This window comes from Sceloporus occidentalis, unplaced genomic scaffold, assembly GCF_023333645.1.
Source record: "Sceloporus occidentalis isolate IW3139 unplaced genomic scaffold, rSceOcc1.0.p SCAF_68, whole genome shotgun sequence".
Classification (NCBI taxonomy): Eukaryota; Metazoa; Chordata; class Lepidosauria; order Squamata; family Phrynosomatidae; genus Sceloporus; species Sceloporus occidentalis.
In genome coordinates this window covers 1,816,802-1,844,366 of record NW_028317048.1, presented here as the reverse complement: position 1 = coordinate 1,844,366, position 27,565 = coordinate 1,816,802, and the positions used below count along the sequence as shown (strand labels likewise).

Here is a 27,565-nt window from a genome sequence, read left to right as displayed (position 1 = left end):
GTTTTTAAACATAGTATATCTGGCTTATTGACTTAACCCTGGTCCAAATCAATCATTCCCCCCCCCCCCCAGCTTTTCTCCTAAGTAAATCTGATTGAGGGCGGCCGCTTCTGTGTGTTTCACTCCAAGGAGTGCTTATAGTACAATCTGTGACGGGTTACGTTTCAGCGAGTCCCTTTTATGATTGGATGGAGTGCGGTAATTACAGTCGGGTAAACAGAACTGTCTGTTCGTTGGACACATGATTACAGGGAACCTACTTTGCATGCGGCGTCTGACCTAGAATAGCAGGAACATGTGTGTTTCTGTATGCAGCACAGATTATGTGATAGTCCCCTGCTGGATCAACAAGCGGCGTGCGCTTTCCCTTCACTTAGTTCATCAACAAGACACGCTTACTCTCGGATACCAATGTACTAAATCCTCTGGCCGGCACAATGCTGCGAGTAAGAGACCGCTGTTCTTCACCTGATACTGACTGTATCCTGGGTGACTACTTTATATAGTTCGTCACACAGCGCGTCCTTTTAGATGATGGTAATTGAGAGTGTGCGGCTGGAATTGGACATTACTGTGCGGTCTTTTGTATGTAAATGTACTGCAGTTATTGGTATCATTTACATGAAAATGATCTGCCCAAAAGGCTCTGCTTTGTGTATTTTGCAAGCTTTTGTATCCGGGTAATAAACTACGTTCAACCACGTTTCCTGCTCTTTGTTGTTGTGGAATAAGTAATCCCATTGTACAGCGCTACGGCATTTGATGGCGCTATATAAAACAATAAATAATAATGGTAAGCTAGCCTTTATAGTCAGGACTGAATAGCGAGGACTGAGCGTGCTGTCTCGGCTTCTTTATTACTGGGCCTTCCCGCAGGACATACTCCATTTAGGATAGTGAGGGGTCAGCTTTCAAATTCAATCTGTGACTCCTAAGGAGGTCCAAAGAGCACAGGGTCAGGGATTAGCTGGTTAGAAAATCTCTACACTTCGAAAACTCCTGCGTTATTCATTAAACTTCAGTCGGGTAATATGATGTCATAACGCCAGACGCAGCACTACTGCAGTTTAATGACTGACTTATCATTTCTTTACATGTGGAATTGGTTGAACGAGGGTATATTTTCATAAGCTAATGGAAAGAAAATATAGTTTTAGGCAGCCTTCAGGTTTCTTTTTGGTTTATGAGTATACACACATTCAGGCATGGCTGTGCGTCTTGGACTTGGTGTAACGATCCTAGTAATTGTGTTGTGCGGCTTCACATTCCTGAACAACAAGATCATCGACAACTGGGATTAATGTATAAAGTGTCTCCCTTGTAAAATCCGTGCAGTTGCAACACATTTTGTATCTAAACCTGTGCATAGTATGACTACTGCTAGGTTTCCGGGTTCCGTTCAGGAATAATAATTTGTGATGTCACACACGGCTCCCGCTGCAGGATGTGAGTCCATAGGGAATGCCCCTATGGTATGGACCACCTCTATTTCTCTTCTACCTGCATAGTGTCCGATCCTATGCAAAATGTGCCAGCAATGCCATTAAATGGCATCCAGATGCCAGGACTCCCATAACAACTTTGAGAATGGTACCACCTATGCTAATTTAATATTATGTCAGCCTGCTGTGATCTAATTTTTAGCTGTATACAGTTTATAGTTATTTTAATCCAGAATAAGCTCGCTTGAGCCGGGCCCTCCTTAGCTTTTGTTTCTGCTATGTCCTGTCTAGTCATTGTACAGCGCTACGGAATATGATGGCGCTATATAAAAACAATAAATTATAATAATCATTTTGAGTAAGATACTTTTTTCTCTTGCTAAAAAACAAAAACTTTTTAAAAGCATCTGTGCTGACATGAGATGCAAACTCTTCGAAATCTGTGATTATTTCAGGAATTTCCTTTTGCAAACCCCACATCCTGTAATGATAGAAATTGCTATTTTTGTATTATTTACAAAGGCAAAGGTTCCGAAGTAACACATTTTTCTCTTCTTCAAAACATGTTTTTGAATAATAGTGAAACATTGTTTATTTTTCATCCAAACATATTTGCCCATGATTCTTGAAAAGAAAATATTTATATATATATATATATATATATATAAATATATATATTAAATAATACATATATATATATATATATATATATATATATATATATATATATATATATATATATATATATATATATATATATATATATATATATATATATAGTATTGAAAGGCTGGGAAACCGCAGGAAAAAAGGTCACTGTGTTCCAGGCAACGAACTATACCAGCGTTGCTGTTTTGGTGGGGCAGGGGTTACAACAACAAGGGGAACAAGGTGGATGCGTCAATAATTATTACTATTCTAATACATGGTTAGATAACGATAATAGAGAGGTGCACGTTCTTAAACACTTTTAGGGAGGAATAGGATAATGGATGAGGAATTGGGGTATAGACAAGATGTACTCCTTAAGCAGGTGATCTGTAATCCTTAGAATCATTTAAATACTTAGCGAGTAATAGGGTAGTAGATAAATGGAACAGCCACCCAGCAAAAGTAAAAAAAATCAAAAGGAAAAAATGGGCAAAATTCTGCATTTCTGTTAAATTCTACATTTCTATGTAATCACAGTGCCTTTGGTCACTGGCTGGCTTATCTTCTCCTTACCCAAAGCCTGTCTGAGGGTAATGGGTGTTGTCGCCCAACAGCTAGGGTGGGGGGGTTCGCAGTTGCTAAACACAGCTACAGAGATGGGTTTCTTATAAGGAGGCAGTTCAAGTCATAATAGTCATAATAGTCGCAAAAAGGTAGTGAGTGTGAGAAGAAAAGAAGGGGTTAAAAACAGATTATTTAAGAATTCCGAGTGAGATTATATTAAGATAAAGTGGGCAAACCTTGGAAAGGTCATAACGCGTGGTTTCCTCGCTGGTATATTGGAGTTGAAACCCCCACTTTACCAGCGGGCAAATAATGGTTATGGTAAGGACTGTTGGGCCATCACTATCAGCGAGTCGTTACATCTAATCTTGTGATGGTTGGGAAAAAGTTTGGAGTCAACAACAATATTGTTAATGAAGTCGAGAAGCCAGCAATGTCGGCAAGAGCTGAGGGTTGTGAAGGTCCTTGGTGATCTGGGCTACAGCACAATGGATTCTATTATCTGAGCTCATCTAGGATAATGTATACTTTTATCATTTTATTCACTTATTATGTCTTTGAAGTGCAGGTTTGTTATGCGGCTTTAAGATCTACTCAGCTAATCATTCCTAGTTGTCTGAAAATAATCTTTTTTATTTTTTATTTAGATCCAGACATTTAAAGGCAGCTAAGATGTCATCGGTAAGGTTTGAATCCGGCCCGGACACCTCGGCAGTTAATGGGTGAGTTATGGAAATAATGATTAGTCCGCATTCTGCGCTAAGTATTAATATGTGATGGTCGAAACCGTGTATTAAGAAACTCGGGTGACTTATTAACAGAGAAAGTAATATTTTTCTGTCTTCTCGTTTAGTAATCGCCAATAGAAATTCTCTAAATGGTGAATCATTGTGCGCCAGTAAAGTATGTATTTGTAGAGCTTCTTAGAGACAATTACAGCAGATATTATGGCTCCAGGTTATCAGTGTAATTAGTAAATTGACCTTAATGATACCATCACCTTTTCCTAAGAGTTATCAAATATAATTGTTATGTACAAGCTATGAATGGAACTTTTCTGGCATCCAAATCTGAGGTTGTGATTCACAGTCAGTTGGTGGCCTGTATTCAGGCCAATATGGTATTTATTCAGAAAAGATTATATCACTGCCTTGTTACAAGTACTGTATATTTACATTAAATTAAATGAAATAAAATGGGGTCATGACAATGAGAGCCAAAAATTTATAGGGGGTTAGAGTTTTTATTGGTGGTACTTGACTGTCATATCAAGAAATGGATGTTTCTCCTTGAGATGTATATGATTCTCTCAATACCTGAGCAGGGATTATTCAAGTACTTGGTGCCCTTCTCCCCTTTGGCGTATTCTAGTGATCCTTTTCCATTCTGTCCTGCTCTATTCTTACGTTCACCTGCCATCTCTCTGACTTAGCCCCCCTTTATTCCACTCTGAATATTATTCAGCATCCGTACCCTTTACTATGCCTATTCCTCCTATACATTGGTCTCATTTGCCCTTTTCCTAACTTTCCTGCCTTTTTCCTTTAATAACATTGTCTTTCATTCTTTCGTTTTTTTTTCATTCTTCCCTTGATACTTTCTCCTCCCCTTATTACACTGTTAATGGTGGAGTGGTAATTAAACCTCCTGCCTGTTGCCATGGGGATTTCAATTGGAAATCTACCCTTGGGAGAGGCAAGGAGCCTTTTTGTCCCTCTTTCCCTCCCTTCTGCTTCTGTCCTGGATGGAAGGGGCTCCCCACTAAAATGTGCTATTCAGAGTTTGAGGAGTTCTAGGTCAACGCATCTGTATCTAAGGAGTCAAGGTCTGTCAGGTTGGAGCCCTTCGACTTTGTGTGAAAATCTTACTTAACAACTGAGTTGACGTTCATGTCGGGCTGAGTCATGTTGAGGTGTTTCGAATTGGCACTGGATCTGGTTATAATGAATAGAAAACTTTCTCCGTTTCCTCCGACTCAGTTGAGTTGGGCCGGAGAAAAGTTGGAATGGCGTTGAGCTAAACATCACCTGAGTATCTGTAAATAGACCCTAAAGCACGTCACTGAAGAGTTTCATGGAAATAATACGAGGTGACGCAAAATGTTCTCCATACATTTCAGCTCCTCCAACAAACCTTTTGTGTTTAGGTTTCTTTCTCTCCCAATAGAGATTAATTAGGGGATTCCTGCTCCTGGAGGACCAATGACTTGTGTTGCTGTCTGGTGCACTGTTTTGAGGATTAAGAATCCGGGCCTGACTTTTTAGCAGCCTGGTATATAATCAGATTGTGTAAGGATAAGGCAGGGAGGGTGACGCCATTGGAATACCATGTGGAGTAAAAAGCCACAGGGTGGTTGTTAATGCAAAGGTCTCATTATTGAGTAATTGACTAATGATAGTTCTCATTAGAAAGATGTTATGGGTATTTTTAGTTATTTCTAAATCACTTCATCTACATTCAATAGTGATTAAACTTATAATATTATGAATTTATCAAACTTTTTAAAATTTTTGGAACTTTAGAAGTCCCCTGGGCCTCTCGGTAATATCCAGGGTATCATCCTGAGGAGCACCTTGTACCTTCTCGAGGACAACTCTCTGAAAAATTCTCTACTTCTGTATTAGTTCCCACTTTTTTGGTTATGTATATATAAAAATACTTTCAGCACAGTATTATGGATTCTTTTTCAAATCCAGCTATTCTGAACACTCTGTAGTATAAGGAATGCAGTTTAAGGAGTGTGAGCGACGTCACATTTGTAAAAGGAAAGGGAATGTGATGTATGTAAAAAAATAAATATTGTGAACTATGTTGATACCCAACATGGGTGTTACTGTTTAAAATAAATGGTCTCCAGCACACAGCTGCATAACAAATATTGCCAGCCCCCCTGTGAGACTAACGGTGGGGGCCTCAAGCTCCTCCTACACACTCACATGGTAACAAGTAACATAGTAACATGGTTTGACAATTCGATTGATTTTCTCCAAGAAACCAAAAATGTTTATAAAACAGATGAAACCTCTGTATTGTGACATGCAGGTAGTATTTACGGAAGGCCTGTCCTTAGAGCGCGAGTTACTAATGACGTTTCGCAATGCATGGATAATAACCAATAGTAAATAAATTGTCTTTGCTTTGTGATAAGAGACAGACAAGGCGTTATTTGTTTTGCCGCGATGGGTTAACCGCGATTGACAGATATGTTGTATTGTTCCAAATTCCAAGTGTGGCTGTGATCTCAGGATTAAGTGAGATTGAGAATATATTTAGCAGAACGTTGCCTTGGCAGTGTTTCTGCCACTTAAAACAGGGTTTGGGCAAACAAAATCCATATCAAGGAGCCAACCATTGAACCGAGGGGCCGGGAGCTAATGCCTGAATCCCTAGGGGCCGGGACGCTATTCCTATTCGCCATGGTGACCTGGTACCTACGTTTTGCCAAGGCTGAGTTGTACAGCAAAATAAATTATTGATAAATTATTTTCATATAAAACATATGGGGGGGGCGACATAGATCCTTCTTGCCTGGGGGGCTGTTTGGTTAGGGACCAGCCCTGTAGGGTTGAATTGTATTACAACTCCAATGCACATGCAGATTATTTGATTTAACACAGTTACTTCACATGGTTAAACATCGTCACCGTAATTATTTAATCCAACGTCCAGATCAATCCAGATGAAAGACTAGCTTTTCTATCCTATGATGAACAAACAAGCATCACTAAACTGATGCAATGAACATAATCTTTGCCTTGGATGGTGTTGAGTATTGCTCTATAGGATATCGCTGATGGGGTATTTGTCTATTTAAATAGGTTTACTAAGACAGAGGAGAAAATACAGATTGATGATGGGAAAAATGAAGCACAGGAGCCGGGGACAAGGACCAGGTAAGCGATGTGTGTTTGTGTCAAACACAATGGGTGCTTTTAACGTGGACACTGGGACGTGAAGTGCTCACTATGTACACTTGCTTGTTCTTAGGTCATGGTCAACGACTTGGAACACATAATACATCAGAACATTCCACTCATTTATATGACCCTATTTATAGAAACCTGTCGGTTACAATGTGATACTTTCTGCATCATAGAATTTATTCATTCACATATATTCTTGTGCATCAACTGGAAAACCTGTTGTCATTTATTCCTCCCCACCATTTATTATTAGCACAGGATACCTTAAGCAGTTATTGGCTGCCGATTGTAATGTACAATGAATAAGGATTGGACACTTTTCAGTACATTCTGATATATATATACATCAAATTGTGCTGTTTAAATTGTTCAAAAGGGGCTAAATGGCAGCTATTGAGGCAAAACCTTATTCAGACGTGTAGCAGCCTCTTTTGCCACCGGGTTTAGAAAGGAAAACAAAATCAGTAATTGTCTTAAATTGCATAGAATAGATTGTGGGTCCCTCAGGCTTAATATTATAAATTAACCATACTGCTGGCAGTGCCAGGGAGCTTACAATCTACTATAAAGCCGTATGTAGTGTGATTATGTAGCTTTAAAGAAATGGTTAAATGACTTCCGCTGTAAATATGGTAATTTAGTGGATTTTGGGTAATGATCATTTTGAAAGTACCGCATAAAGTAAATTCTTCTTACATATTCCTTCTGAAACCAAAGTGATATTATATATTGTCCTTTGCTGAACCGTGTCCTGCACATTTCACCACCATGTGCTTCCTATTTATTTCTTATCTTAAAAAAAAGAAGTATTCTATCAATGACTGTCTCGTTATTCTTACAGCATGTTAAAGAAAAAAATGGCTCCGTTTGTGATGTCTTTTGGATTCAGGTAGGTTTCATATCCATTTCTTGTGTTCATTTTTACACGCTGTAACATATTTATCGCAAACATGAAGAACAAATATTATTTGGCAAAGGAACATTAATCAGGCCTTATCATGGCCGCTTATGATTGTAAACTAGCGTTGTATGTTTTTTGTCTCCCAGATGCATCATATGGTTCTTCATAGGTTCTGATCCATCTCTCATATGTAGAAAACGAGCTGTATGACTTTTAAGGCTCATAAGCATTTTGCCACAGAATGAAGAGTTTCGGGAAGTTTTTCATGTTATCTTTCAGCACGTAATCCCATTTACCGTAAATATTTAATCTGGATCTCATCCACCAAGGAAAGACATTTTAAATGTTTACCGTTGACAAGCATCTGTACTTTATTGACAGTTTGATTCAATGTACAATAGATAAGTGATCGATAGAACATGCAAAGGCACTACATTAAAAAAAAAGCACCAAACTCTCAAATGTAATTTCACAAAAAAACCTCTTAAATTTGATTAAAACAAAACAAAATAAATACATTGGAATGCGGGCCCGGTGCGTGTTTGGAGGAGTGCGAATATGTGGTGATGTAAACATAAAGTGTAAAATCCAATAAGCATATAAAAGATATATACATACACTGCATTCTGAGCATAGAAAATGCATTAGATGTAGTCTTTTTGGGCCAACGTATATTAAGACTATATGGTGTTTCTTTTTACCCTTTGAGCACCAAAGTGGATTGAATCCCTCAGAGTCCTTTTGGGATAATATATCAGAAGAATCTTAAGAAACCCATCAGGATTAGATATATGAGCAGTGATAATCTATTAAAAGTACTTATTGGGGACAGCAATATAGATTATTTAGATTATATGGAACACACTATGGTGTTTATGTTTTGTTTCTCTCTTGTGTGAGTCTGGTCAAGAGATTAACTCGAATTGAGTAGAAAAGCACTCCATATATACTCCAACTGACTGCACATAAGTATACATTTTTATTATTATAGTAGCTCCATTTTTATTATTAAAGTGACAGCGCTCCATTGTTTTTTCCTTTTCCTTTCTTCACAATAGCCATTGAAAGCTTTTTTTGTACGGTCAAGAGGACTCAATCACTATTGTAAAAGCCGTCCATTTATTTATCCTCTTTTGGGCTGGTTCACTAAAAAAAAATTGCCTGATGTGTCCGGACTGATTTATTAATATTAGACTGATGGCACAAAATGTGCTCATTGCTTCAACAGTTAACCCCCCCCCCCCCACACACACACACAAATTAAAAGAAAAAGTTTGAATAAAAATAAGGTAAAAAAAAATGTGTATATAATAATATTAATAATAAATATAATATTAATAATATATAATAATATTCAAAATAAAGCACATTAACTAACGGATCCTGCAGTTACCTCCCTACCAAACCCCACCACTCTTGGCAATGAGTGTTTCGGTGTGAGTGCGACTAACGTAGAAGTGTGCCAGTTGCTTAAACTAATAACGGTGGGTTTTGAACCCACCTTCTGAGGGATAATGCATTCGTATTAATGTTACCAAATCTTGCTTATTTGTCCCAATTCTTATGCCTTCAAAAGGTCTGAGCTTGATCTACAGTTTATCTCAAGGTTAAAATTCCTTTCTTATTTCTAAGAAAAAAAACAACACATTTTTGAAGAAAAATTGACAGCTGGCGGTAATAACAATAACAATCCAGTTTAAAATAATAACTTGTCAACAAAAAGAATATGCGACGGTCATCAAATAACATTCATCTTTACCATGAGTTTGTTTTGATTTGACAAAAACTGTCTACCCAAAATAGAGTTTCTTCTTTTGCATGATTTTTACTCTGCCTTCAGGCGCCCACACCTTCAACGCCCTACGGGCACTGGGAAAAAACATTTCAAGACGCTCGTCTGTTGTGTTTGAGGACACAACTACAAAGTTCTTCTGCATTCTTTTTTAGAATCGCCAATGGCAGTGACTTTGGCTTCCATTCTGACAAAGAGCTGGGTTCCTATTAAACTGATGGCTCAAGATACTTTGGATGGAGCAGCCAGTTTTAACTGGGCCTTCCTGCTATAAATAATACTGGACCATTTTGGATTTGTTGAATAGGTGTTTATTTGTCCTGTCAACAATTGAATGGCCGACTGTTTCTTGCGTGTTACTAGAAGACTTTTCTGTTTCCTAATGCCTAATCAGATAAGAATTCTAAGGCTGTAACATGCCGTGAGTAGTTCAGAGTTGCCCGGAATTTATTTTGTTTTCATCTTCGTGTGCTGCGTCTTACACACCTAAAGAGGACATCCATTTGAAGGTCATTGCTACACTTGGCCCCAGTGAACTACATCAGATCATGCCAAGCTGACAAAGCACTTCATTTTAGAGACAACTTGTCAGGGGATGAGATTGAAGGATGCCGGTTTCTTCTTTGCTAAGAAAGTTTTTTGGCCATCTCAGATCTTAATGAGCCCTGTCGTAGGTGAACAAGCAGAGAACCCGATACTCATCGGCTCCGTAAAAGTCTTTTTCTGGTTTGAAGGGTCAAGTGTCACCTTTAATGGTGTTGCTCACATAGATGATGACGTTGCAGGACACAATTTTTGGCACACAGACCAAAACATCTTTAGGACCTCTTTAATAAGAAAATAATATTCGATAAGCCATGCTGTCCACCTGTTTACAGGAATCCACAAAGGGTTTCCCTATTACAGCTAGACGAGTCTTTAGATGAGACGATGCATGGCAGCAGATATGCAGCTTCACTATAGGTGGGGTGCAAGGAGCAAGCCCTCCCAGATACTGTGCCTGCGTCAGCCCCCTCTGTCCTTATTGCCCCCGCACAAATATCTTTGGCCACATTGTTGGAGTTGTAGTGTCAACATACTAATTTGCTGTAACATACAAATTTGCTAACATGTACAGTACCACAAAATTGTGTAAATGCTTTTCTATTTGAAATGTATTGAATGTTAAAATACAGGGAATATCTATGAATCACTTTTAGAATATCTATGAATCACTTTTAGAATATCTATGAATCACTTTCTAATTTACCTGTTCCTTTAAAAACTCCTAGCATACAATGCTTGGTCCCAACATACAGGTGACTTGCCTGTGTTTGTAAGCAAGTGCATGTAGAGAGGGGCACCTGACACATGTATGCCGGGGCCATTAGAAACCCTAGGGTTAGCCCTGATGGGGGTATGGGTTTTGTTGAAGGGGGTCTTCCTGCTGACGGGACCACTCCATTGGTTGAAAGCCGTTTTCCAAACCATACATCAGAATCTCTCTTTTATGCACAACCCCTGTTGAGTGAAAATATATAACTGCTGGAAACTGTTAGAACATCCACTTATCTCATTAGTTGCATGTTTATGTTAGTTTGAGAAACTATTATGAGATCACATTTCTGATTATTTCAGGTTATGTGAAACGGAATAATAACTATGCAAGGTCAGGTGTCTTCAGGTTCAGGGCAGTCTGATAGCTAGAAATAGACTGTTTGGAATACCTGTCCTGTTTTATCTGCACCAAGCGACGTCTCTGTTTACACATTGGTGGAACCCACTTGTATAATTTTGTGTACGTCATATATATCATTTTAATGGACGATTTCGTAAACCTCCCTGAACTACGCATAAACTGCCAGACTGGCACTGGGAGGATTTGGAGTTTCCCAGCTTGTGGCTGAGAAAATTGTTCATTTTAAGAAATGTTAAATTCATATCAATATCCGTTTACTAGATATTAATGTCATGAAATACTCTCTGGCTTATATATCAAGTTTATGTAAAATATTGCATTGAGCTGAAGTAAGGGGTAACCAAGACATAGCTCTCTAGTCGTGGAACTGCAACTCCTATGATGCTCAGCTGACTATAAGCCCATTCTTTTCAGGTTAAAAGGAAAATCTGTTCACCATATGCCAAAATGTGTATATATAACTGTGTGTTTTGTGTGTAATCTTAGTTAACTCTGTATTGTTTATATTTCAGGGTTTTTGGTGTCATTCTCATCATTGTGGATTTTGTCTTTGTTATTGTGGATCTTTCTGTCACTGAGAAAAGTGCACAAACCAGCGCTACCATATCGGGCATCTCGTTAGCCATATCGTTCTTCTTTCTCCTTGACGTTCTTCTACACATATTCGTGGAAGGGTAAGGGATCAATATATCCTTTGGTACCTGGATATTGCCCAATAATTATTTTTTAATGATCAAGCGTAATTATTAAATACTGCACATCTGGCAGTTTATTTTCATTAGTAACTGCATCTGCTTTACAAATGAAGAAAATGCAACAAAAGGAAGACACTCAGTTTGTTTGATATAGAATAGCATGAAATTATATATATTTTTTAATTTGTTTTTTCCTGCTTGCTTCCTCGATAATTATGTGAACTGCACTTTGTTCCTTAATGCCACCAATTACAGCATTAGTACACTTCATGGCTTTGCTTCTATTGAGTTTTACAATAGAAGTCCACAGCTAGGAGGAAAATCATTTAATATATTAATTTACATTTTTAACATGTTTTCATATTATTTTAAAATAAACATACATGAAATGTTAAAGTTACAGTGCTTTGCAGTCTCATAAGTATCAAAAATGTTATACAACAGATATTTTTTTGGATACAAAACACTGACCATATTTAACCACACTCATGCTGACCACTTGTTGCCACACTGACTACTCTCAGCCACCAGACTGCCGGAATCTTGGGCATAGACACTAACCTGACCAGTTACCATTCATACCATTCGCTTTCTGTCATTTACTGGTATATGTTAAAGGCAATGATAGAAGCAAAAACAGAAATAGATTTTTCAGTCTGTTACTCCCCAGTTTTCATTAAAATTAATACAAGTTACAGAAAATGTAGGAAAAATTCAACTACCGTGAAATCAGGAGTTCTAGACCGCAACATATGTTAATTACATAAAATGCATCCAGTTGTACATAACATTATATAGTAAACTGACAGTAAAATGCTTAATTGAGTGCTACATGGGAGAAACATTCTGAATTAAACATCACTACATACATTAATAATATAGTGCGGACATCATGCTATGGAACTGTGTCCACGCAGGAGTAAATACAAAATCTGTAGGTTTTCTCAGTATTCCTGGTGTATGGAGGAAGAATTTTTATTTGTGATTAAAGCTCTTCAAAAGGTTTTATCATAATTCACTGCAGCCAACTGTTGCTTAGTATTCATAGAAGAGAGCCATGGCATTATTGATAACACATCCTTTGGGGCGGCCAATTATGGACGAAGTACTTGGACAATTAAGTTCAATTAAGGCATTAAATGTGTCCAGATCCCCTTGATACAAGATGCAAATACAGCCTCTACATATATACTCACGTTTCCATTATAACCTAGCATAATGTTAATGTTATTTTCTTCAAAATATCCCAATGTTTTTTTATTATTTTTATTATTGAACAACTCAGCCTTTTCGCTTAGCACATGTATATTTCATAATCTGATTGTATATAGAAAGAAAAATAAAAACAGTTCTAGAACCAGGTAATTTACATAAATTCAGTAAGAAATAAACATGCAAGAAATGAAATGTGGCGAGTGGCAACTTAGAAGGAGGACCACGAATAGTAGTGTAAATGCAGGAAAATGGCAGTAAAAAAAACCTCATTCTGAATAATTTAGAAATGATCAACAGATAGAGTAACTGTTTCCATTTCCCCTTTCACGCGATGACAGCTCGAATGTCTGAATCGGGCTTTTCCTTCCATTCTCACGTGTCACTTACAATTTGGATTATCACCTGATATATTTGCCTTAAAATACTAAATAAAGCTGATACAAGGGTAAAGGTGATGTGTCACATTTACTGCCGTGTAGATGATACATTCATTAATACTACGTATAACTTGAATGATTTTCTTTAATATAAAAGCCCTCAGGTTAGTCAAGATTTAGTTTAGATGAAACTGGCAAATCTAATCGATTTCTCAAACCTCTCCAACCTGTACGTCTCACCCTACGTTTTCTACCATAATTAGTTTAGAGAAGCATACAATATACCCACAACCTGCAATCTGAAATAATCCATCTTTCGTCCCCACTCGACACCACTGGCCTCTCCACGCGGCCCTCTCTACAATTGAATCATCCTTACCCAAGCAGTCGTTCACCTTCTGTCTTAGTCCTCTTCAACCTCATAATTGACTGTAAGCTCACCAGAGCAGGGCCTACTTCTCCTTCTTGAACCGGTATGCTGCAAAGTGTATTAATGTTATCGGCAATTGTCATGTTGTTTTCATTTACACTCATGAGTGTAAATAAAATGTAATATTTGAGAATATGTGCTTGGCTCATGGGCTCAGCGGTCTAGAGGTGGTGGCTAAAGACTGTTTTTGGTTCTGTTGGCCACCGGCCTTCACCGGGTCATACGATGAGCTAAGGCACAAAAAGGACTTTATCTCATCTACCCTCTCTGTTATTTTTAGCAGCAATTTTATAGTTTAAGTTTATAAGACGGGTGTAAGATTCAGGGCTCTGAACAAGTTAAAATATTTTAAATAATATAGGATAGCTACTGGCTGATACGGCGCACTATACTGTATATTCTTATTTTTCTAACCGCGTTTGCTCGATTATAAGACGACCCTGATTATAAGACGACCCCCCAAATCTGAATATTAATTTATGAAAAAAAGAAAAAGCCTGAACATAAGATGACCCTATAGGAAAAAAAGTTTTACCAGTAAATGTTAATTCATGTAAACTATGTCAACAATTTTTAATGAAACCTATGATTGAGAAAAATATTTTGTTTTTATTTCCTTTTTTTTCAACCTGCCCCCCCCCCCAGTTATGCACATCTGCCCCCTGGCTTGCCACTCTGCCCCAGAAATGCCTTATACCCCCTATATGCCACTGTGCCCCATGATATGGGGCATATAGAGGGTTAAAAGGCATTTCTGGAAGCACAGTGGCATTAAGGGGGTTAAAAGGCATTTCACAGAGCACTCTGCCTCCAGAAATGCCTTATGCCCCCCATTTAACACTCACTCCCTCCTCCAAACTTACCGGACCTTCTGATCTCTGACAGCCAGGGAAGGTCTGCGCGATGGGCGCAGACAACCCCTGCTGCTAACCGCACCTCCTCCCTGCTGCAGCGGAAGTTGTGTACGCGAATCGTGTAGAGCTCTACACGCTGCCCAGTGCTTAGTCCGGGCAGCGTGTAGAGCTCTACGCGAATCTTGTACCGGTAAGTGTGGGGGGGGGAGACAGGAGGATCCGGGTCCCCTGCATCGCTGCGGGGGATCTGGATCTTAGTCTCATAGTCAGACCTATTTGAGGTCTGATTATAAGACGACCCCGATTATAAGACGAGGGGTATTTTTCAGAGCATTTGCTCTGGAAAAAACCTCGTCTTATAATCAAGCAAATACGGTAATATTTTAGTTTCCATGTGCTAATAAATTTGGTCGATTCTGTTAATTTAATTCATTCTTTGAGTAAGGCCTGGATTACTTGGATCGCTCATGTCATGTTATTTTAAACTCCGTTTTGTCTTCTGTGTTTTAGGTTTCAGCAGTATTTTAGTTCAAAGCTAAACATTTTTGACGCCGCCATCGTTGTGGTTACGCTGCTTGTCACTCTTATATACGCCTTCACGGACTTCAGTGGCGCGACAAATATCCCAAGGTATATAGCGCCTCACAAAGCGGCGAGACATGATCTAATACTTTACCTCCGCTTTCTGTCTCTGAAGCGAAATAAGTTTTGCAGTTCTAGAAAGTTGATCGATTAACTGAGACCACTGGTTATGTGAACGCATGTATTCATTTGGCCAGTCGATTTGAGTTTTCAGTCAGGACACCGATATCTTTTACTGAATATATACAATTCAAGTGACAGGTTAATTCATTGATTTGCTTTTCCTCTCATTTAGACTGGTGAACTTATTCCGAGCTTTGAGAATAATCATCTTGGTAAGAATCTTCCGCTTGGCTTCTCAGAAAAAACAACTGGAAAAGGTTACTCGGAGGATGGTGAGTCACTCGGCAAACCCTTCAGTTTATTGATGAATACCAAACAAGAAAACATTCGTCTGTTGAGTTCTTTATGGCATTTATAAAGGATATTCTGTAAATCGTGTTTTATTCTAACGACAGAGCTATTTGTGGTGGCACAACAGCCCGATTCTCAAGGAACCTTCTTGAACTTCTGTAATAGAGGTCTATAAAGGGGCATCATATACTTCTGGGCCACAGGATACATTATTATTCTGTTTTATCAAAACGCCATATATCTTAACGATTTGTTATGCAATGTCCTTCACATCCTATACCTTCTAATTGAAGATTCTTTCATGGGGCTTTCACACAGATGATGTTGGAGCTACTCTGTTCCCTAATTTTGTGGTAGCGCATTATCTTTTTTTGTGTAAATAGTGTACACAAGCATCCATATTTGTGCTCTTTACAGTGGTTCCCCTACTTACATCTCCTCAATCATCTCCCAATACACTCCTATCCTTTCCCTCCGCTTATCCAATGATCCTCGTCTCTCCTCTAGATACATGTGCCTTCTACTGGTTATTGTGGACCATCTCTATGTTTGCTTCATGAAGCTGTTTGTGGACAGCATCTATAATGTTTTTTTTTTCTAAGAGCACCTGAAATATTAATCAAGCATTTTTTGAAGCGGAAAAGTTTAATTGCAGTTTATTAAACATAAGTGCCTAGTTGTCAGGAACCACTTTTTTGCTGCCTGAACCATGGCTTTTTCATACCTGTGCCATTTACATCTGCTACCACTAGTGGCCACCCTCCGCCCTCTGGAGCACTCAGAACTCAGGTGTGCCTTGTTACCTGGGTTAAGCCCTAGTCAATACATCCAGCTGGGCCTTGTTACCTGGATTACCCTGCCTTTGTGAACCTGCCCTGCCCTTGAGTCAGGGCCTTTGTATTGAAGTCTATGGACCTTCCTGCTGTGGCTCTGCACCTGTGCTGTTCCTGGTTCCCTGCTTTTGTGTCCTTCCAAGTGGACTCCCTGCTATTGTGTCCTTCCAAGTGAACTCCCTGCTATTGTGTCCTTCCAAGTGGACTCCCTGCTACTGTGTCCTTCCAAGTGGACTCCCTGCTACTGTGTCCTTCCAAGCGGGCTGTGTGCCTTTCGTACCCTTCCAAGCGGGCTGTGTGCCTTTCGTACCCTTCCAAGCGGGCTGTGTGCCTTTCGTACCCTTCCAAGCGGGCTGTGTGCCTTTTGTACCCTTCCAAGCGGGCTGTGTGCCTTTTGTACCCTTCCAAGCGGGCTGTGTGCCTTTTGTGCCCTTCCAAGCGGGCTCTCTGTCTGTCGTGCCCTTCCAAGCGGGCTCCCTGCCAAAAGACTTATTACCTGTATTTTATTTTGCCATACGTCCGGTTACTTGCTTAGACTATTACCCTTATTTGCTGGTTCTGTTATATACATAAAATACACTGCATTACCTGGATTTTTGTTGGTAGTGTCTTTGTTTGCATAATCATGCACCCTGGGTTACATACTGAACCCCAAGTATCCCCTGCGCATGGGCTCCTACCCGACCTGATCACCCGAGTCCTGACAGAATACAAAGGCCATTACAAGGAGTCTGCGGGGTTACTTTCAGTCATCAAAGTGATAGGAGAATGCTTGCTTGAACTGTGCAAATCATTAATGCAAATCTGGGACTCCAACTCCAATCACTCTCATGAAGACCATTCACCTACACCTGCTAAAGCACCTGAGAAATCCAACGAGCGTGTTACCAGTATTAAAAAGGAATCTCCTAGGAAATCTAGGAAACGTGAACCCCTTACCACAACCGAACTACAACAAAGGCGTGATGAGGAATCTTGCTTTTACTGTGGCAAAAAGGGACACTGGATCACCCAATGTCCTCTGAAACCTCCCAAACCCTCTGTACCGGTTGAACAGTCTACGTCACAAGCACAGAGCTCTCCTAAAAGGGGAAGTAGCTTTATTCCCCAGGACAGTGAACCTATGGAGTATATACCAACCCCTGTGATTCCTAATGCTTATCAAACTCCAGTGGATGTCCAGCTGAAGCCTGATGATGATTGTTCTGTGATGGAATGCAGCGTCTGTGATCCTATAGTCTGTAGCAGTGTGGGTTGCTCCCATATGGATAAACTTCCTATTGCTTTCTGTTCAGCCGTGATTGCAACTCCTATCACTGCTACCTCAGCAAAGTGTGATACACCAGAGACTACCATAGCCCCTAATATCTCCTCTGGACTGGTAACAAAGATGCATGACCCTATTCCATCTCTGGGTAAGAAGGGGCCTTCCATCAATGCTTCCCATACTGAACTGCCCTCAGTGGTGCCCTGGGTACAGGGCAGCTATGTGACCCCTGGTACATGGACAGAGAAAGCACTGAACCATACCTTCTCCTCAACTTCAGCATCCAGTCCTACTTTGACCTACAATTGCACCACAGATAACCTCTCCTTTGATTGTGTTATTACCCCTAATGGCAATATAATCCGAAAGGAAGACCTGGAGATCTGTGAACAAGCTTTACCGAAAAAGAAAAAGAAGAAGAAAAAGAAATCACATTAAGTACACCCTTCTGCTCAGTTTATTAAAGTTGTACAGGTTTTGTTTAGACTGTTCGCGTTCTGTGACCGCTCCTTGGGGAGGGGGTACTGTCAGGAACCACTTTTTTGCTGCCTGAACCATGGCTTTTTCATACCTGTGCCATTTACATCTGCTACCACTAGTGGCCACCCTCCGCCCTCTGGAGCACTCAGAACTCAGGTGTGCCTTGTTACCTGGGTTAAGCCCTAGTCAATACATCCAGCTGGGCCTTGTTACCTGGATTACCCTGCCTTTGTGAACCTGCCCTGCCCTTGAGTCAGGGCCTTTGTATTGAAGTCTATGGACCTTCCTGCTGTGGCTCTGCACCTGTGCTGTTCCTGGTTCCCTGCTTTTGTGTCCTTCCAAGTGGACTCCCTGCTATTGTGTCCTTCCAAGTGGACTCCCTGCTATTGTGTCCTTCCAAGTGAACTCCCTGCTATTGTGTCCTTCCAAGTGGACTCCCTGCTACTGTGTCCTTCCAAGCGGGCTGTGTGCCTTTCGTACCCTTCCAAGCGGGCTGTGTGCCTTTCGTACCCTTCCAAGCGGGCTGTGTGCCTTTCGTACCCTTCCAAGCGGGCTGTGTGCCTTTCGTACCCTTCCAAGCGGGCTGTGTGCCTTTTGTACCCTTCCAAGCGGGCTGTGTGCCTTTTGTACCCTTCCAAGCGGGCTGTGTGCCTTTTGTGCCCTTCCAAGCGGGCTCTCTGTCTGTCGTGCCCTTCCAAGCGGGCTCCCTGCCAAAAGACTTATTACCTGTATTTTATTTTGCCATACGTCCGGTTACTTGCTTAGACTATTACCCTTATTTGCTGGTTCTGTTATATACATAAAATACACTGCATTACCTGGATTTTTGTTGGTAGTGTCTTTGTTTGCATAATCATGCACCCTGGGTTACATACTGAACCCCAAGTATCCCCTGCGCATGGGCTCCTACCCGACCTGATCACCCGAGTCCTGACACTAGTATATCTCTATTAAATTGCATTTACAATATCTAATAATACAATGTTTTGTTTGGTAGGTCTCTGAAAACAAAAGACGCTATCAAAAGGATGGATTTGATCTGGATCTCACCTATGTCACCGGTTCGGAGCTCATTTTCAAACCTTATTTGTACTAATTTTTCAGTGTTCTATATGCTTTCATCTGTGGGAATTGCAGTAGATATTTAGGATTCTGAGACAGCTTGAAAGAGAATTATATGTGTTTATATTAATATACGGTATATTTTTACAGTGGAAGGTTTTACATTATGTTAGAGTTGCCCTACTGCCATTCTCTATACCGCGCCTCTCTCAAACTCCTTACCCTTCACAGATCCCCAAACACCTCAAACGTTCCCCTTGCTTTTCAGAGTCTTTTTAGCTTGATGGCACATTGGCCTTTTCACGGGACAGTATGCCATTGGCACAAATGGCCGCAATCAGGGTCCAGGATTAGGAAAAGCATTGTATATGTATATTATTATTATACTTTATTTATAAAGCGCCGAAAAATTCCGCATCGCTGTACAAAGATGAAAATGCCCCACTTGCTTTTGCCCCATCTGTCTATACATTGACAGCCTCCTTTCATTTTTCCTTCATCCACTTTGCCCAAATCCTTCCTCCCATCCTCCATCTCCTCCCAATTTTCACCATCTTTCCCCTCCGTCCTGCCCAGGTCTCTGTCCTAATTATTTATCAATGACCTCATATTAATATGTTGTTTTCCTTTGAACAGATCGTATAATTGCCATGTCATTTCCCTCGTCTGGGAAACAGTCCTTTTACAGGAATCCCATCAAGGTATGATGTGTAGCAGACATTTCACACTAAAAACCATTGTTTCTAATTCTACCAGACAGACCTCGTATTCATTTCTAAATCTGCTTACCCCGAGATACATACAGATATTAATCCTAGAGGATTCTACTTATGAAGCCATCGCCAGTTGTGCAAAATGTTTACAATCTTAACTTTTCTATGATACACGAGTCCCCTTATTACATTGGCCAAGGTTATTTTGTACCAGAATTTTATTGCCATTTTTACCGAATGTTTGTTTAACGTTTTTCACGCTTAATGCATAAATGTATTGTTTCTCCAAGGTCGGAAAAAACTTTCTTTTTATCTCATTATATCGGCAGTCCAACATTTAGTGTGAATAATATTCATTTCTCTCCTTGTATCCAAAAACTTTCATGGAGGTTCAGGTCTCTCTTGGTGCTGATATTATAACACAAAAAAGGGGAAAATCACAAAATAGATGATTATTTTTATTTATCGTATTTTATTTATTATAGTAGTATTATTTATTGTTTTATATAGCGCTGCAGCGCTGATTAAGCCCACATCTATCTATCTTTTGCATTTGAATTGGTACTCCAGGAGATATTCTTTTATCAATAATAATAATATTTAATAATTTATTTCGTACATAATGTGTTATCTCTTATTTTAGGAAGTAGCAAGGTTTTTAGACATGAAACATAAGGATCACTACAGGATCTACAATTTATGCAGTAAGTACTTTTACTGTGTATGTAATAACATTTAGGTTAAGCCTTCTCGGAACAGATTCTTGCATTTCTCCTTAACAAGGCTATGTTCAATAATAAACAGCTTCGATATTGTTATCCATAAATATGGACTGATTATTATTATTTGAGTTATATTCGGCAGTATGGATATATAGGATATATAATAACCACAGTATTCTGTCTCCTAGGTGAGAATGGATACGATCCCAAATATTTCCACTACCGTGTGGAACGGATTTTTATTGATGATCATAATGTCCCTGCTTTAGCGTAAGTATTTTTTTTTTACATTGATATGTCTATATTATTCTGAGATGTTATGGTGATACAGAATTAAATACCGTATTTGCTCGATTATAAGACGAGCAAATGCTCTGAAAAATACCCCTCGTCTTCTAATCAGGGTCGTCTTCTAATCAGACCTCAAATAGAGGTCTGATTATGAGACTAAGATCCAGATCCCCCGCACCGCTGCAGGGGACCTGGATCCTCCTGTCCCCCCCCATTTAAAACCCCCCCACACACACTTACCGGTACTTCCTGCTGTATTGCAGGGGCAGCGGGTTGACGTCTACGCGATCCGCGTAGACAACGTCCGCTGCAGCCGGAAGCAGGTGTGGCTAGCAGCGGGGGTTGTCTGCGTCCGTCGCGCATACCTTCCCCGACTGTCAGAGATCAGAGTTCCCCGCACCGGTGCGGGGAACTCTGATCTCTGACAGCCGGGGAAGGTATCCGCGACGGACGCAGACAAACCCCCGCTGCCAACTCCACCTCCTTCCGGCTGCAGCGGAAGGAGAAGTCAACCCGCTGCCCCGGCAATACAGCAGGAAATTGGAAACACCGGTAAGAGAGAGAGAGAGAGTGTGTGTGTGTGTTAAATAGGGGCATAGGACATTTCTGGAATGCCTTATACCCCTATATGCCACTCTGGCACTTAGGGGGTTAAAAGGCATATTATGGGGCAGAGTGGCATATAGGGAGGTATAAGGCATTTCAGGAGGCAGAGTGGCGTTAAGGGGGAATTTAATAGAGCACTCTGCCTCCTGAAATGCCTTATACCTCCCTATATGCCACTCTTCCCCATAATATGCCTTTTAACCCCCTAAATGCCAGAGTGGCATATAGGGGTATAAGGCATTTCTGGAGGCAGAGTGCTCTATACAATGCCTTTTAACTCCCTTAATGCCACTCTGCCTCCTGGAATGCCTTATACCTCCCTATATGCCACTCTGCCCCATAATATGCATTTTAACCCCCTAAATGCCAGAATGGGATATGCGTAACTGGGGGACAGGATGGAAAATACAAGGAAATAAAAACAAAAAAAATATTTTTCTCAATCATAGCTTTTATTTAAAAAAATAGTTTACATGAATTAATATTTACTGGTAAAACTTTTTTCCTTTAGGGTCGTCTTATATTCAGGCGTTTTCTTTTTTTCCTACGTTAATATTCAGATTTTGGGGGGTCGTCTTATAATCAGGGTCGTCTTATAATCGAGCAAATACGGTACTAATTAAAATTAAAATGTAATTAAACTTTTTTAGAGACATGCTGACCTTCACTGCAAGTGTACGTGCATGGATGGCAGAGGATCCGAAAAATGTTATAGCTATTCATTGTAAGGGCGGTAAAGGTAAGAATCAGAGTGGTGGACAAGTCATAAGACCTTGGATTTTAGGTCCTTCGGTGATTTCTGTGTTCCCATAAATAAGCAACGCACCGAGTGCCCTTCATATGCTAGTCATACATTAGTGAATTCAGGGGTAGGGTTGCAACCTACAGTCTGGCTGCATCGTATGCCAAACATTTATCTAGGATAAAGATTAAAATGCACAATAGGAGCAACAGTACGCAACAAAAATCATTAAAAAACAAAGAGGCATTGTCAAACGGCTGATGTAATGGCCAGTATTTAAGTAAATAGAACTTTTACAAAGTGGCTGAATTGTTAACCTTTTTGTTATGCCTCAATACGCTAATTCAGCATATTGTGTGTGAATGGCGTGCTTTAAAGAACAGTTATAGAATTAGGATTCTTCATCATGTAGGTGAAGAGAAAGTTATTATATCCTGTGCTGAGAGCTGATCCATGGGACTTTTCTTTGTGTTGTAGGTCGGACGGGCACCATGGTTTGCACATACCTTATTGACTGTGACCAGTTTGAGAGCGCAAAGGTACAGTATGGGAATGGGTAGTTTTCTTGCCCCCATCATAGCTAACTTTGACAAATGCAACACAACGTTTAAGATAAGTGGATCTGTCATTCTGTGCCCCCCACAACTGGGACCCAAACTGCTTGCATAAGAAAATCAATCTTGTGGAAGGCGTGGAAGTTTAGTTTGGTTGTGATTTGCCATGCCATATCTCCTTAGGATGTATGATACTGTATATACAGTATGTTTGCTGCAGATACGCTGATAGATCTGCTTTAAAAACAAAGAGCTGCTGAGACTGAGCTCAGTATTTTCATGGATATTTTATTGTTTCCAAACATACTATTTTAGTACTTAAAATTTAATTGTTAATGTATGAACTTACATTAAATTCCATACTTCCGCTTTAACATAAATCTCATTTGTGAAAGATTGCCATAATCCTATTGTATGATATTGAATGTCTCCATGTTCATGAAATAGACAAGGGTTGCATGGTGTATAAAAATTGTGAAATGAAGATCCATCAAAGATAGAAGAAGAAAATGTAGTTATCCTCATTAAAACTCAGTAAATTTGTAAATTTCCTTTGACCTTTAAGGAAAGTCTGGATTATTTTGGAGAGCGCAGGACAGATACAACTGTGAGCACCAAATTTCAAGGTGTGGAAACACCATCTCAGGTAAGTAGCGCAATAGAGATTGTATAGATTGTATCTTAATAGATATAGATGTGCTCATCTAAATGAAATAAATAAATAAAAGTGCTCTGTTGATTTTTAAAATTCTACTATTAAAGAATATGTGTGCGCCTTATATATTACAGAGCAGGTATGTTGGATATTATGAAATCATGAAGAATAAATACAAGCTGCAGCTTCCTCCAGAAAAGAAATTCAGCATCCGAAGCATCAGAATTCACTCCATTCAAGGTGAAAGCGCTGTGATGACCAAATGTCCTCGAAGCTGCAAGTAGAGCAGTCTATAGGAACTGAATCAGTTAGTAAATGAATGCATAACAGCGACAAATTAAATAAAAATATGTGTTTCTAAAATATATAGTCCCAGTTGCTATTTAGTCGCTAATACTTGCAGGTCTGGCATTTATTTCATGCCAGGGGTACACAGAACCACCACAATGATGGACCACTAGTGCATTGTGGGTCGCACATCAGGAGTGTCAGGCTTCTATCATTACTTTGAGCTAGAAGCACCAGGCCCGGTGCGAGCTGACATCAGTATAGAGGCTATGATGGGTTGGTTGAGCCACATCCCTGTTGTGACCACCACAGTGTACTCCTTACAGTGCACTCCTTACAGTGCACTCCTTACAGTATACTCCTTACAGTGCACTCCTTACAATGCACTCCTTACAGTGCACTCCTTACAGTATACTCCTTACAGTGCACTCCTTACAGTGTACTCCTTACAGTATACTCCTTACAGTGCACTCCTTACAGTGCACTCCTTACAGTATACTCCTTACAGTGCACTCCTTACAGTGCACTCCTTACAGTATACTCCTTACAGTGCACTCCTTACAGTGTACTCATTACAGTGCACTCCTTGCATTCTGACACTTTACACTATGCCACTCAAGACAATAAAGACATCGTAGGTATAGGATCTGTAATGGGATGGCAGTGGAACTATAATGAGGGCTTTAGGCAGAGGCTACAGTGTGATGGTGGAAGTGGTTGGAGAGAACACAAGTTATGGATAGAGGAAATGGAACCCTTTAATGGGACCGGAGGGCTCAGGGGTAACCTGTAACGAGCCTGGAGGGCAAAGATGAAAATACAATGAAATGTATCTAGTCTATCACGATAAAGTCCAAAATGACTTTGATAATAATTATTCCCCTTCTAAAAAATAAGAGCTCTAAGTACAAAAGTTAACCCACTTCAGAACGCACAGTTCACATTACTCTAATAAATTATGGGATGAAAAAGCTTGGTAATATTGTATTAATGCCTTAGAAATTAGTGAAGTAATATACTTTTTCATTAAAACATTTTTGTTGATAATTTCTTATTACGGTTCAGTACTGGTTTTCTTCTTCTTTTAAGCTGTGTGCTCATTTCTCTCCGTCAGGTGTGGGAAAAAGCAATGGCAGCGACCTGAAGGTTCAGATATTAATGAAGAAGGAGGTGGTTTTCCAGTGTGTCTGCGGGACGCAGGAGAACTGCACGGTAAGGGATGGACGTTGGCAGTGCCCTTCTATGAACATTAAAGATAAATTGATAGAACACACTTTTTATAAAGCAAGAATTAGTTTTACAATAGTTTTAGGAAAACAACTTGTACTTTGAAAGTAATAATAATAATATGAATAACAACCAATTAAACCGTTTCCAAACTGATCTAACATCTGCATTCTATGAACCCACATGATAAAGTACTGCTTAGGAAGAGTTACCGGGAGTTGGTGGTGAACGGAACCAACATTTTTAGTTTATTAAAGGTTTTTTTTTTACAGAACCAAAGATCCTGTGTATAGGGCATGGTGCTAGAGGAGCAGACAACATTTAGATTTAAATGCACTAAGACAATGTTTGTACCCGTTTCCAAGCTATCCTTTTTGGTGTTTTTTTTAGCTGTTTTTTGATGCTGGGAATAACTCTGTAGTAATCAGTTTGAAAGGATGTCCTGTCATCTCTGGAGACATCAAAATAAGATTTGAGTCCAATGCTGTAAGTATATTTTAGATTTATACCAACAGTAGATGCTCTCTTTTTTTTGCTTAAGAGCTGCCTAAATGTCTTTAAAGTGAATTATGTGAGTTGCATGCCGTTGATGTCTGGTTTAGTGCGTTATTAGCACACTGACCTTGCACATCCTATAGATTTACTGTATTTAACACAAATACATATATTATACAACTAATTGTAAGACTATCTCTGCTCCTTGTTCACATATGCTGTCACAAACTATACAAAGCAAACAGTTTCTTGTTGTTGTCCTAGCCCAATGTGTGTTATAATTCTAGGCTCTGGATACACATTGTTAAATACTGCTTACATTGTGTAGTACATCGAAAATAGTGCTTTCCTGTCTTGTACATCACAGTTGAAATTCCCGCTTGAGTCCAGAATGTCTTTATCTTTATCTCTTGACCAGTTAAGGTTTTAACATTATTTAAACCATTTGGTTGTCATCCTTGGAGGGCCACTATGATAGAATGTTTGGGGTAAACTTTTAAAGGGTGATAGCTGTTCACCCAATTAAAACTTGTACGGTACCGCAAATTATAGCGTTCAAAAAACTTTTTGTCCTTTTTTTGATTCTGAAAATGTTAACATTGTCTATATTTTTCATAGGGTCTGCCAAAAGGCTATGACAACTGTCCGTTTTATTTCTGGTTCAATACGTCTTTCATAGAAAATGACAGGTAAGATTTGGACTTCATTTGTGAACAGAAAAATAACACAAAAAAACAAGCATTCACCTAATAAGCTCATAAATACAAGTTTTCGGGGTGCTGCTAAAATGGCCATCTATCTAAATGCAACAAACCAAGAGTAGGAAGGTTAGGTAGAAGGGTTGAACTTGATGGACTTCAGTCTTTTTTCAACCTTATGTACTATGTAACTATGTAACCCAGCACGCGCCCAGTAGATAAATACTACAAATACTAGTTAATAACTACCATCTCAGATGGAACTATTGGGGATCTGCTTATACTATATGGCCATGTATTGCTTAAATTGTGTGTGTATTTAAATTGTAAACAGCTTGAGTTGTGTTGGGAGTTTACATTCCAAAGTCAGCGTGCCTTCTGGAAACCATTTACATTCCACTTATTTTAACGGAGCAGGGCATTTTTCAGCATGTGAGACTTAGATTCTCATTGACGATCAATGATTTTCAGGCACAAAAAGGGTACACAAGAAATTGATTTTCCTTATCACACTTTACAGTGCAGGCTCGGTCACAGGTTGGATATAATTTCAAATATATATTTTGGGGGAAAAAAAAGAAAATCAGTCACATCCAAACCTGAATAAAACCAGAATTAAATGTTTTCCCATTGATGTGTGGTTGTGTTGGAGTTCTCACTTCCAATAAAATGTGGAGGAGGGGGAAGCAACGCTCTACCCCAACTTCATATGCTGTTATATATAAGTAACAAATAACTTTATCTGGCTGTGGCACTCTACAAGACGGGGCAGAGGACAAACAGCAACATAGGTCAACCACTAAGTATCCCGTTTGGCATGAGGTTCGTAGTGCGCCGTGGACGAATAATGTTATTTCATAGAGGGCTTGTAGGGTGTCATTTCTCCTCTCCACTCTATAGTGTCACAAATTTTGGTGAGGGTACAGGGGACAGTTCTTCTACACAATTAGTTAAGAAGGTTTTTGAAGATGCTTGGTGTGATCCATAATGCCCTGGAGTAGGCATCCTCAGTATGTCACAGCAGCCAAATAAGATGTCAAAAATATTCTTCTTGTGCTCACCCATAATTATTTATTACTCATTATTACTTTTCCTAATCTCTTGATAAGGGATGATTCAGATAATCAGGTCAAGTTGTAGGTCCATGGCGATGGGAATTGGCCTTTCCATTTTCATTTGCTTAAACAAAAAGTCTGTATAAATTCTTCTAGGTACAAATGTTTACATCAATAATCCAATGCAGCTAGTATTTCATCCATGTTGTGTGAATACATTGTTTCCCGTTGCAGACTTTATCTCTCCAAGAACGAGCTGGATAATCCCCACAAAGAAAAATCTGCCAAGATCTACAAGGAGAACTTTGCAGCGGAAGTGATCTTCGAGCCTTGAGTCAGTCTGTCTCAAATATGGATGA

At 39.5% G+C, this 27,565-nt stretch overlaps 1 protein-coding gene across 1 annotated transcript; it reads left to right on the top strand.

The window, feature by feature from the left end:
• The first annotated feature begins 3,329 nt into the window (after positions 1–3,329).
• LOC149286487 (phosphatidylinositol 3,4,5-trisphosphate 3-phosphatase TPTE2-like) lies at positions 3,330–27,540 on the top strand. Its single transcript, XM_089493994.1, has 18 exons — positions 3,330–3,379; positions 6,476–6,550; positions 7,422–7,469; positions 11,464–11,625; positions 15,033–15,152; positions 15,400–15,499; positions 19,096–19,159; positions 19,797–19,861; positions 20,517–20,577; positions 20,784–20,865; positions 22,143–22,231; positions 22,712–22,773; positions 23,354–23,434; positions 23,578–23,683; positions 24,846–24,943; positions 25,349–25,444; positions 26,072–26,142; positions 27,441–27,540. The coding sequence occupies exons 1-18, from the start codon at positions 3,330–3,332 to the stop codon at positions 27,538–27,540; spliced, it is 1,530 nt and encodes a 509-aa protein (XP_089350120.1).
• Positions 27,541–27,565: the final 25 nt, after the last annotated feature.